Source organism: Haliotis rubra, unplaced genomic scaffold, assembly GCF_003918875.1.
Source record: "Haliotis rubra isolate DU_JTF1 unplaced genomic scaffold, ASM391887v1 Scf761, whole genome shotgun sequence".
In the NCBI taxonomy this organism is placed as follows: Eukaryota; Metazoa; Mollusca; class Gastropoda; order Lepetellida; family Haliotidae; genus Haliotis; species Haliotis rubra.
The window spans coordinates 53,115-66,254 of record NW_025767481.1 but is presented as its reverse complement, the minus strand read 5'-3'; the positions used below and the strand labels follow the sequence as shown (position 1 = coordinate 66,254).

Sequence of the window (13,140 nt, the reverse complement as noted above, 5' to 3'; positions counted from 1 at the left end):
TGTCCACGCTGAGAAGCTAAGGATCTCTAGTGTATGTTGTCCACGCTGAGAAGCTAGGGATCTCTAGTGTATGGTATCCACGCTGAGGAGCTAAGGATCTCTAGTGTATGTTGTCCACGCTGAGAAGCTAAGGATCTCTAGTGTATGTTGTCCACGCTGAGAAGCTAAGGATCTCTAGTGTATGTTGTCCACGCTGAGAAGCTAGGGATCTCTAGTGTATGTTGTCCACGGTGAGAAACTAAGGATCTCTAGTGTATGTTGTCCACGCTGAGAAGCTAATGATCTCTAGTGTATGTTGTCCACGCTGAGGAGCTAAGGATCTCTAGTGTATGTTGTCCACCCTGAGAAGCTAAGGATCTCTAGTGTATGTTGTCCACGCTGAGAAGCTAAGGATCTCTAGTGTATGTTGTCCACGCTGAGGAGCTAGGGATCTCTAGTGTATGGTATCCACGCTGAGGAGCTAAGGATCTCTAGTGTATGTTGTCCACGCTGAGAAGCTAAGGATCTCTAGTGTATGTTGTCCATGCTGAGAAGCTAAGGATCTCTAGTGTATGTTGTCCACGCTGAGAAGCTAGGGATCTCTAGTGTATGTTGTCCACGCTGAGGAGCTAAGGATGTCTAGTGTATGTTATCCACGCTGAGGAGCTAAGGATCTCTAGTGTATGTTGTCCACGCTGAGGAGGTAAGGATCTCTAGTGTATGTTATCCGCGCGCTGAGAAGCTAGGGATCTTTAGTGTATGCTAGGGATCTCTAGTGTATGTTGTCCACGCTGAGGAGCTAAGGATCTCTAGTGTATGCTGTCTACGCTGAGAAGCTAGGGATCTCTAGTGTATGTTGTCCACGCTGAGAAGCTGGGGATCTCTAGTGTATGCTAGGGATCTCTAGTGTATGTTATCCACGCTGAGAAGCTAGGGATCTCTAGTGTATGCTAAGGATCTCTAGTGTATGTTGTCCACGCTGAGAAGCTAAGGATCTCTAGTGTATGTTGTCCACGCTGAGAAGCTAGGGATCTCTAGTGTATGGTATCCACGCTGAGGAGCTGAGGATCTCTAGTGTATGTTGTCCACGCTGAGAAGCTAAGGATCTCTAGTGTATGTTGTCCATGCTGAGAAGCTAAGGATCTCTAGTGTATGTTGTCCACGCTGAGAAGCTAGGGATCTCTAGTGTATGTTGTCCACGCTGAGGAGCTAAGGATCTCTAGTGTATGTTATCCACACTCAGGAGCTAAGGATCTCTAGTGTATGTTGTCCACGCTGAGGAGCTAGGATCTCTAGTGTATGGTATCCACGCTGAGAAGCTAGGGATCTCTAGTGTATGCTAGGGATCTCTAGTGTATGTTGTCCACGCTGAGGAGCTAAGGATCTCTAGTGTATGTTGTCCACGCTGAGAAGCTAGGGATCTCTAGTGTATGTTGTCCACGCTGAGAAGCTAGGGATCTCTAGTGTATGCTAGGGATCTCTAGTGTATGTTATCCACGCTGAGAAGCTATGGATCTCCAGTGTATGCTAAGGATCTCTAGTGTATCTTGTCCACGCTGAGAAGCTAAGGATCTCTAGTGTATGTTGTCCACGCTGAGAAGCTAGGGATCTCTAGTGTATGGTATCCACGCTGAGGAGCTAAGGATCTCTAGTGTATGTTGTCCACGCTGAGAAGCTAAGGATCTCTAGTGTATGTTGTCCACGCTGAGAAGCTAAGGATCTCTAGTGTATGTTGTCCACGCTGAGAAGCTAGGGATCTCTAGTGTATGTTGTCCACGGTGAGAAGCTAAGGATCTCTAGTGTATGTTGTCCACCCTGAGAAGCTAATGATCTCTAGTGTATGTTGTCCACGCTGAGGAGCTAAGGATCTCTAGTGTATGTTGTCCACCCTGAGAAGCTAAGGATCTCTAGTGTATGTTGTCCACGCTGAGAAGCTAAGGATCTCTAGTGTATGTTGTCCACGCTGAGGAGCTAGGGATCTCTAGTGTATGGTATCCACGCTGAGGAGCTAAGGATCTCTAGTGTATGTTGTCCACGCTGAGAAGCTAAGGATCTCTAGTGTATGTTGTCCATGCTGAGAAGCTAAGGATCTCTAGTGTATGTTGTCCACGCTGAGAAGCTAGGGATCTCTAGTGTATGTTGTCCACGCTGAGGAGCTAAGGATGTCTAGTGTATGTTATCCACGCTGAGGAGCTAAGGATCTCTAGTGTATGTTGTCCACGTTGAGGAGGTAAGGATCTCTAGTGTATGTTATCCGCGCTGAGAAGCTAGGGATCTTTAGTGTATGCTAGGGATCTCTAGTGTATGTTGTCCACGCTGAGGAGCTAAGGATCTCTAGTGTATGCTGTCTACGCTGAGAAGCTAGGGATCTCTAGTGTATGTTGTCCACGCTGAGAAGCTAGGGATCTCTAGTGTATGCTAGGGATCTCTAGTGTATGTTATCCACGCTGAGAAGCTAGGGATCTCTAGTGTATGCTAAGGATCTCTAGTGTATGTTGTCCACGCTGAGAAGCTAAGGATCTCTAGTGTATGTTGTCCACGCTGAGAAGCTAGGGATCTCTAGTGTATGGTATCCACGCTGAGGAGCTAAGGATCTCTAGTGTATGTTGTCCACGCTGAGAAGCTAAGGATCTCTAGTGTATGTTGTCCACGCTGAGAAGCTAAGGATCTCTAGTGTATGTTGTCCACGCTGAGAAGCTAGGGATCTCTAGTGTATGTTGTCCACGGTGAGAAGCTAAGGATCTCTAGTGTATGTTGTCCACGCTGAGAAGCTAATGATCTCTAGTGTATGTTATCCACGGTGAGAAGCTAAGGATCTCTAGTGTATGTTATCCACGCTGAGGAGCTCAGGATCTCTAGTGTATGTTGTCCACGCTGAGGAGCTAAGGATCTCTAGTGTATGTTATCCACGCTGAGGAGCTAAGGATCTCTAGTGTATGTTGTCCACGCTGAGGAGCTCAGGATCTCTAGTGTATGTTATGCACGCTGAGAAGCTAGGGATCTCTAGTGTATGCTAGGGATCTCTAGTGTATGTTGTCCACGCTGAGGAGCTAAGGATCTCTAGTGTATGTTGTCCACGCTGAGAAGCTAGGGATCTCTAGTGTATGCTAGGGATCTCTAGTGTATGTTGTCCACGCTGAGGAGCTAAGGATCTCTAGTGTATGTTGTCCACCCTGAGAAGCTAAGGATCTCTAGTGTATGTTGTCCACGGTGAGAAGCTAAGGATCTCTAGTGTATGTTATCCACGCTGAGGAGCTCAGGATCTCTAGTGTATGGTATCCACGCTGAGGAGGTAAGGATCTCTAGTGTATGTTGTCCACGCTGAGGAGGTAAGGATCTCTAGTGTATGTTGTCCACCCTGAGAAGCTAAGGATCTCTAGTGTATGTTGTCCACGGTGAGAAGCTAAGGATCTCTAGTGTATGTTATCCACGCTTAGGAGCTCAGGACCTCTAGTGTATGGTATCCACGCTGAGGAGCTAAGGATCTCTAGTGTATGTTGTCCACGCTGAGGAGGTAAGGATCTCTAGTGTATGTTGTCCACCCTGAGAAGCTAAGGATCTCTAGTGTATGTTGTCCACGCTGAGGAGCTAAGGATCTCTAGTGTATGTTGTCCACGCTGAGGAGCTAAGGATCTCTAGTGTATGTTGTCCACGCTGAGGAGGTAAGGATCTCTAGTGTATGTTGTCCACCCTGAGAAGCTAAGGATCTCTAGTGTATGTTGTCCACGCTGAGGAGCTAAGGATCTCTAGTGTATGTTGTCCACCCTGAGAAGCTAAGGATCTCTAGTGTCTGTTGTCCACGCTGAGGAGCTATGGATCTCTAGTGTATGTTGTCCACGCTGAGAAGGTAAGGATCTCTAGTGTATGTTGTCCACCCTGAGAAGCTAAGGATCTCTAGTGTATGTTGTCCACGCTGAGGAGCTAAGGATCTCTAGTGTATGTTGTCCACGCTGAGGAGCTAAGGATCTCTAGTGTATGTTGTCCACGCTGAGGAGCTAAGGATCTCTAGTGTATGTTGTCCACCCTGAGAAGCTAAGGATCTCTAGTGTATGTTGTCCACGGTGAGAAGCTAAGGATCTCTAGTGTATGTTGTCCACCCTGAGAAGCTAAGGATCTCTAGTGTATGTTGTCCACGGTGAGAAGCTAAGGATCTCTAGTGTATGTTGTCCACCCTGAGAAGCTAAGGATCTCTAGTGTATGTTGTCCACGCTGAGGAGCTAAGGATCTCTAGTGTATGTTGTCCACGCTGAGAAGGTAAGGATCTCTAGTGTATGTTGTCCACCCTGAGAAGCTAAGGATCTCTAGTGTATGTTGTCCACGCTGAGGAGCTAAGGATCTCTAGTGTATGTTGTCCACCCTGAGAAGCTAAGGATCTCTAGTGTATGTTGTCCACGCTGAGAAGCTAAGGATCTCTAGTGTATGTTGTCCACGCTGAGGAGCTAAGGATCTCTAGTGTATGTTGTCCACCCTGAGAAGCTAAGGATCTCTAGTGTATGTTGTCCACGGTGAGAAGCTAAGGATCTCTAGTGTATGTTATCCACGCTGAGGAGCTAAGGATCTCTAGTGTATGGTATCCACGCTGAGGACCTAAGGATCTCTAGTGTATGTTGTCCACCCTGAGAAGCTAAGGATCTCTAGTGTATGTTATCCACGGTGAGAAGCTAAGGATCTCTAGTGTATGTTGTCCACGCTGAGGAGCTCAGGATCTCTAGTGTATGGTATCCACGCTGAGGAGGTAAGGATCTCTAGTGTATGTTGTCCACGCTGAGGAGCTCAGGATCTCTAGTGTATGTTATCTATATCGATAGATCGATGTTCGCGCGATCGAACATCACTTTTCCTGATCACGTCAATAGTCAAAGCATATGGCACTGCCAAAAGACCACTAACATATTATTTCTTTGCTCATATTTGTCTCATAAAAGGACAGACATGTTTTCCGTCGGAACGTGTTTATTCAGTAATTTAAGAATAGTTTTATTGACAAGCACACCAAAGAACCTCTGTGTATCAGTGGGAATAACAGGCAGTTTGAAAAAGTGAAATAGTTGAAAAAATGTAAAGCGAAAATATACATTTTAATAGTACCAAACACAAACAAATTGCAATATATACATACAAATACGTGTCGATAATCAACAAAACAATGTACAAATTGATAATTGATATAATATATAATGATTTTATTGAGTGGGTTTGCCATGTAATAAACTATCCTTGGTCTCAGTGACATTACGTCCTAAATATGTTCATGTACATGTTTCCGAAGGCTGTGAAATATTTGTGCGTGTCGGTCTCTCATCAAACAATGTAATTGACGCAATTTATTTGTGTTTATTGTCATATCGCTTGTCATGAACATGAAACGGGTACATTACATCATCGCCGGTTAAAGCATAAAAGTAAACGGAAAATATTCTCTTTGCCCAAAGAGATTACAACTCATTTGCAGAATAAATATTTCAAACGTTTATCACACCGTAAAATTAGCCTACTGGGTAACCATCTTTCAACGTACCCAAACAATTCAGCAAGGCATTAGCCAGGAAAGATTGTCAGTGATTTAACCAGGAACCATATGTGCATGTTGACATGTCTTTGAATGGAGAGAGGGGTGTTTGTAACTAAGATAAATATCTGAAAGAAAAACGTGCTATAAAGTCTGCCACAAATTGTGATGATAAACACTACCAGCAGTGATACTGTATATCAACAATCAGACCCAATACAAAATATATTTATTATTAATTATTTGAAATGAGTCCCAGATTCCTATTGACGTTTCAACTCTCAATGGAAGCTGCGGTGCTCTCCTTCGAAAACGGACCACGTAAACTCCAAACCAGCGCGTGACACATTTGTACAGAGATCTGTTAATGGGCTCTCGCTGCAAAGAGCTTACGGGCAGCGAGCACGTCCTTGACCACCAGCGTTGGACAAGCCCAGTCTCTGTGCTCAGGCTCTACATTGGGTTGTCGAGAGAAATCTGGCTCCCAGTATCGTCATCCTCGCTCTTACTTTCTTCATCCTTTTCTTCCTTCATACAGGCGATAAATTCTGCGTGGGAGAAAATCAGTTACGATTCAATACCAGTACAACATCAATACCCGCCAAGTCTCACCCATTTGACTTGAGATTCTCTCTTTAATTCCTCATGTCACGCTCTCACAACAAAACTGATAAATCTCACGTCAAACTGGGTTCATGTAAAAACATATATCCGTTACAAATCACACAAATAGGTCTGAATACATTTTTTTCAGTGATGTTTCTGAGATGAGAATTTATAACTTTGCGTATGCTTCAGGACCCAGCCGGCCCTTGGAGCCCGGTATAGAACTAACGCTTAGTCTCTGAATATATATAACTTTGAGTGTAACAAATAAACCCATTTAAATTTAAAAGGAGCCCCAGTCAGATGGGAAATTCAGAATCTTAGGCAATCTAGACTTGCTGTAATTACACCTTAGCATTTATAGGCAGCAGGGAAAATCACGTGGTTAAGGGACTGTGGTAAGTCCTTGAGTGTGAGAAGCTTTTTCTCTCTCTTGGGACGAGAAGCTCTGAATATCCAACATACTCTAAAAAATATAATCCTATTAGAGTTTACAGCATGTTCAATAAGGTGTCTTATCCTGATTAATTCTCACCTTCAAAATCGATCCTTCCATCACCATCGATATCGACCTCTGCAATCATCTCGTCAACTGAAAGAAGGGTACATACGGTAACCAACACATGCTCGTCGTAAGTGGCGGCTAACAGAAGCGGGTGGCCAGGCTCACTGACTTGGTTGACATCCAAATTGCGTAGATCGATATGCTGTTGATCACTGGATTGTTTGGTGCAGACTCGATTATTGCAGAGTGCGGCGTTAAACAACAAACCAACCAACATATCGCCGTCACATGGCAGTAATGCTGTGCGGCATGAAGCAACTTCTGTGAATGGCGGGTGCTATCGTTGGAGGACATGCTTACTCTTCTCGGGAACACCCGGCGTCATTACTGAGGTGGTCAGTGGTCCATTCGCACAATTTTCACTTCTTGTTAGTTCGCCAAATAGAAAATGACTGAAGATTCGTTAACATCTTGGACAGCTGTATACTGATTGACCCACGTACTCTAGCATATTGCTTTAGATCAGCTGACCTCGAGTCTAGTTGGCATGAACAAGGAGGTACATTAGGAAGCTGCTCTGTTCCATCCTCGACAATCTAGTGTTTCTTAACCTCATTCCCTTGTACTGTATGCTTGCATTGAATGGACCCTCTACCTCTGTTATTGCCAACTCACCACAATTCTTCCACTAATAATTATAAATATGAAATCAACGACCGGTCACAAAGCGTCTTCTTTACGCAAGTTCGGCATGGATTCTCATCCCAAACCTCGGCAATGTACACGCGAACCCTCGATAAATTCAATAGAAGAAGAAGACTACACACGATTTTGGATTGGTTGTTTTTAAATGACGCACTCAGCAATATTTCAGCTATATGGCGACGGTCTGTGAAAATACGAGTCTGGACCAGACATTCCAGAGATCGACAGCATGAGCATCGTTCTACGCAACTGGGATACGATGACATATGTCAGCCAAGTCAGCGAGCCTGACCACCCGATCCCGCTAGTCGCTTCTTACGACAAGCAGGGGTTACTGAAGATCAATTCTAACCCGGATCTTCACGGGTTGTCTACACATGAACACTCGTGGTTGGTAATGTGTTCAAGACGGTTTAGGTCGGTGATGAACGCCATTGTTCTGCAAGATGTTGCCCGATGTATTTGAGACGACAGACAACAAAGCTACTCAGGTACTGTTGACAGTGTTTCTCTATCATGAAATTTGATTGGACCGCTGTTTTAAACGTCGTGGCCTCCAAACCCGACGCCGTGGAGGTGAATGAATTAAGGTGGGATGACATAAAATTTACATATCCCAGAAATAAATACAAAGTAATAAAAATACTAAAGGAGCCCAGAAAAGGAGCAGTCATACAGCAGACTTAAATTTGACTTATTTCTTAATTCATTCTTATTTCAAATATATATCTACGAAAACAAACATAACTCCAAAAAGAGAATGGAAGCATTTCTGCTGGGGCAGTCGAGACTTACCCAGCCATTCTAGATCTGAGACAGACTCCTGTTTAATTTTATTCTCCGTCGTGTCTCGGAGGCAGAGAAGGTGGGCTACTGGTATTTACCATAACAGAATGGATTATGATACACCTGATAATCGGGGTTTATGTTGAGGAATCTAACTATGGCAAATGCGGAGTTTGGTTGTTAGCCGCGCCCAGCATTATTCCTGCCGTGTGACGTCAGTTTGTAAATAATGGAGTCTGCACCAGACAGACCGGGTAATAAAACCCAATCCAGCCACTAGTCTCTCCATTAGACTTCCGCAATCGCAAAAAGAATCAGATCTTAGTTCTCACTACCGATAAACAAAGGTCAGAAGTCATTCCTTTACCGTGCACGTCAGAACGAGACTTAATCCAACCAATCGGAGAGTCTCTTTCAAGATCGGGAAGTGGATTGTGCTTTCTTATCATTTAATCTTGGATAAGTAATACGAGGTAAGCCGAAGGACAGTTACGGGCCGTAAGACATCTCTCGCTTGGGACAAACATTTGAAACGGAAGTCACTTTCCACACCCAGCAAGAGGCAGTGCCATACAAATGCGACCATCAACAGACATTCTCGAATTATCTTTTGTTTCATTTTCAAAGTTTGAAGGGACAGTTTTTTTCAAAGCGTCGTCTGGAATTGAACTCGCCAGTTTTGGAACTAGTGTCTTAAAGTACGAGAACACTGATTCCTATTGTCTTATGCCACGTCTTTGCTAGCCATGTATTTGGTAGGTCGTTCTGACGTACCCGTAATGGCGATGTCTTCAGATCTTTTTTTAGAGGTAGCGAGAAATATGATCTGATCTTAATATGATTGAGACTGTCATAGACGTAATGTAATCTCCACGGACTAGACAAGTGCTGTTTGCAACACAATGAAGCCTCTCGAGGTCCATTTCTCGACGAGCTAACATGATTCTTATATGATTCCGTAAGTATCTGACTTCAAGTCATTACTGTGCTTGTATCCAAATACATACAAGTCAAACATATTCCAGAGCCGAGGTGTCAATGTGTATGGTTTTGGCAAGAAACCTCATTTGACAGTAAACTGAGAGGCGTGTGGATGAATGTTCTAGGCACCATTAAGCGAGGATGGTTGATGTGGAGATTCAGCGTGATTTAACCAATGTTTGTTTTCGTGTTTCTTCAACAAATCTACGTACTCTCTTCCTCTGTGAGATCCTCGCCCATACACTGTAGCACTGCTCTCAGGTCAGACGCTGTGATGTACCCACAACCAGACTTGTCAAATACCTGTAACACACGGCATGACACAAATAAACGAGCGAGTGAGTATGGTTTTACGCCCCTCTTAGCCATATTTGCCCAGCGGAACACCAAAACAGGTTTCCAAAATTGCACCCTTTTGAAAACTGAACGTGGGACCTTCGCAGCCACAGAGAGACGAACATATTATATATGTCATCGATCACATGGCGTAATCAGTTTTACATCAAGCTTGCGGGACAGCCATGCTGAACCAGTCGTACTCCGCCTTTAAAGTGCGTCGTGTTTCCAGGAAACCATGTCAGATATGTAATAACTGATGGGAACACTTGCTTTGAAGGTTTCTTGATCAGCTATAGATGCCTACACAACAAACGTTAAAGAGCATGTCATCAGATTTTGAAAGAATGGTCCCAAATTGTTTAACTCGCACAGAGAACTAGACTAACGCTTAGTCTTTGGAATACATTTAATTTTGATTGTAATAAATAAACCCATTTAAATTTAAAGGAGCACCAGTCAGATGTGAAATTCAGAACCTGAGGGAATCTAGACTTGCTCCATTTAGAGACTTAAATAGCATTGCAGGGAGGGCAAGGCAGTAGGGGAAAATAATGTGGTTCAGGGACTGTGAGACAGACTAACATAGAACCACCCCACCATGCTGTGAATAGGAGGGCTCCTTACAGTGAAGGCTTGCCGGAGTTCCTCTTCCTCATCCTCCTCCGACTGCTCGCTGCTGATGCCGCCCATGTTCGCCATCACCTGCACAAACTCCTCGAACGTGAACGTGCCATCGCCTGTCATAACGAAAGAGTGAGCGCTTTAAAATCCCAAACAGTAAGATTATCGAAGAGTTCACTTACATGGGAACCCTGATACAGCAACACATTTAGCATAATAAACAGAGCACACTGTCACAGACAACATAAACAGAACATACATACACAGAGCATACACACCATACACAAACATACAAAGAACATACATTCTTACAATATACATACGAAAACACACACAACAGATATTCACACACGGCAGATATAACACACATACACACCGTGCTAGTACACAATTCATGCACACACGCATACCTATACACAAAACATACACCTACATTATACATACATCATTAAACATGCATGCATGTATGCACACACGTACATAATACATATATACTTGAAAATGAACACACATCATTACATGAACACATTCACACGCAAGTACGCGTACATACACTCTGCACACACCTGCATAAAACATACACAATTACACGCACATACAGTGGGAGAGGAGAGAGAGAGAGAGAGAGAGAGGGAGAGAGAGAGAGAGAGAGAGAGAGAGAGAGAGAGAGAGAGAGAGAGAGAGAGAGAGAGAGAGAGAGAGAGAGAGAGAGAGAGAGAGAGAGAGAGAGAGAGAGAGAGCTGCAGCATACATTCACACCCACGCAGTTTCACTAAGTGCCTGCTTGCACTTATCATATTCACACTAAACTAAGTAGTTTACCCTGATAAAAAAATGTCTGCAACAGTTTCATTTCACTAATAATTAATTCCTGGCGATTTGCTAGATCCACTAGAAAGTTTAGTTTCTAAATACTTTACCAAAAACATTATGAAAATATGCAATGTGAAATGTTGGTTGCAGTTGGATGTGTAGTGGTCAGAACGTGAATCGTTGATGTGAATATATATGAAGGATTAACCTGATGGATTACTGCGGCCCTTTATACCCACGTTCCCAGTAACTGATATACGGAGTGTTGGAACATGACGTAAACAAATCCATCATCAGCTTATATCAACTCATTTCCTTACAACGACACGGCTGGTGCTGTAACTCGACACATACATCCTTCTACTGTATTACATTGTCAAGCCACACTGATACGTACAGAAGTAATCGTGTCATCTACAGTCACATAGAAATGTATTATCATTAACCCATGACATATACAAGCTCATAACAAATAACATATTCCTCGTTAGTTTCGGAATATCAGCTTTATGGATGACCGTTAGAGTATATATTTCATATAATATCTTCATCCAGCGTCTTCCCCGTGAACCTCATCTGGGGAACAAAAGCGTAACATGAGTAAATCATCAAGGGAAATGTTCTGAGCTCGGCGTCAGGTGTAGGTTTACGAGGAACGTGGTGTGGACTGTAAACATGTCTCCGATTCAGGGTATCTTCAGTAAGCGATTTGCTTTTATTTACATTCTACATTTCCAATGTGAATCATTCTACATACATCATTTCTTGCCAATGTGATTCTTTCTCAAATCATTTTATGTTACCATTCATACATCTACCAGTGTTGTCATAGTGATCGATTCTTACATCTTTCGTGTTGCCAAAATGGTTTGTCCTTACACCTTCCTCTGTTGTCATAGTGATCGATTCTCATATCTTACATGTTGCCAAAATGGTTCATGATTACACCTTACTGTGTTGTCATAGTGATTCATTCTTACACCGTGCTATGATGCCATATTGGTTCATTCCTACATCTTCCTCTGTTCTATAATGGTTCATTCCTACACCTTCCCTCAGTTGGTATGATGGTTCATTCCTACACCTTCCTCTGGTGCCATGATGGTTTATTCCTACACCTTCCTTACACTTGCAGTATGATGGTTCATTCCTACACCTTCCTAGCGGATTGGTATGATGGTTCGATTCCCTACACCTTTCTTAGTTGTCATAGTGATTCATTCCTACACCTTCCTCTGGTGCCATAATGGTTCATTCTTACACCTTCCTCTGGTGCCACGATGGTTCATTCCTACACCTTTCTTAGTTGTCATAGTGATTCATTCCTACAACTTCCTCTGGTGCCATAATGGTTCATTCTTACACCTTCCTCTGGTGCCATGATGGTTCATTCCTACACCTTTCTTAGTTGTCATAGTGATTCATTCCTACACCTTCCTCTGGTGCCATAATGGTTCATTCTTACACCTTCCTCTGGTGCCATGATGGTTCATTCCTACACCTTCCTTAGTTGTCATAGTGATTCATTCCTACACCTTCCTCTGAATTGCCATAATGGTTCATTCTTACACCTTCCTCTGATGCCATGATGGTTTATTCCTACACCTTCCTTAGGTGGTGACCGGGATGGTTCATTCCTACATTTTCCTCTGTTCCTATAATGGTTCATTCCTACACACCTCCTTAGTTGGTATAATGGTTCATTCCCACACCTTCCTTAGGTGGTATGATGTAGTTCATTCCTACACCTACCTTAGTTGTCATAGTGATTCATTCCTACACCCTCCTGGTGCCATAATGGTTCATTTCTACACCTTCCTCTGGTGCCATGATGGTTCATTCCTACACCTTCCTCTGGTGCCATAATGGTTCATTCCTACACCTTCCTCTGGTGCCATGATGGTTCATTCCTACCACACCTTCCTCTGGTGCCATAATGGTTCATTCCCTACACCTTCCTCTGGTGCCATGATGGTTCATTCCTACACCTTCCTTGGGTGGTATGATGGTTCATTCCCTACATTTTCCTCTGTTCCTATAATGGTTCATTCCTACACCTTCCTTAGTTGTCATAGTGATTCATTCCTACACCTTTCTCTGGTGCCATAATGGTTCATTCCTACACCTTCTTCCTCTGGTGCACATCATAGTTCATTCTACACACCTTCCTCTGGTGCCATAATGGTTCATTCCTACACCTTCCTCTGGTGCCATAATGGTTCATTTCTACAACTTTCTCTCTGGTGCCATGATGGTTCATTCTACACACCTTCCTCTGGTGCCATATTGGTTCATT

At 43.5% G+C, this 13,140-nt stretch overlaps 2 protein-coding genes across 2 annotated transcripts in view; both read right to left on the bottom strand.

Annotated features, from left to right (window-relative positions):
• The window catches only part of LOC124260404 (cytochrome P450 4A25-like), an 85,728-nt gene that overhangs the window by 70,283 nt on the left and 2,305 nt on the right, over positions 1-13,140 (bottom strand). The window lies entirely within an intron of this gene.
• On the bottom strand, positions 5,888-10,147 carry LOC124260405 (calmodulin-like). The gene is made up of 4 exons (XM_046694709.1): positions 10,035-10,147; positions 9,284-9,374; positions 6,630-6,686; positions 5,888-6,036 (listed from the first exon to the last, which is right to left on the bottom strand). The coding sequence occupies exons 1-4, from the start codon at positions 10,107-10,109 to the stop codon at positions 5,942-5,944; spliced, it is 318 nt and encodes a 105-aa protein (XP_046550665.1). The 5' UTR covers positions 10,110-10,147; the 3' UTR covers positions 5,888-5,941.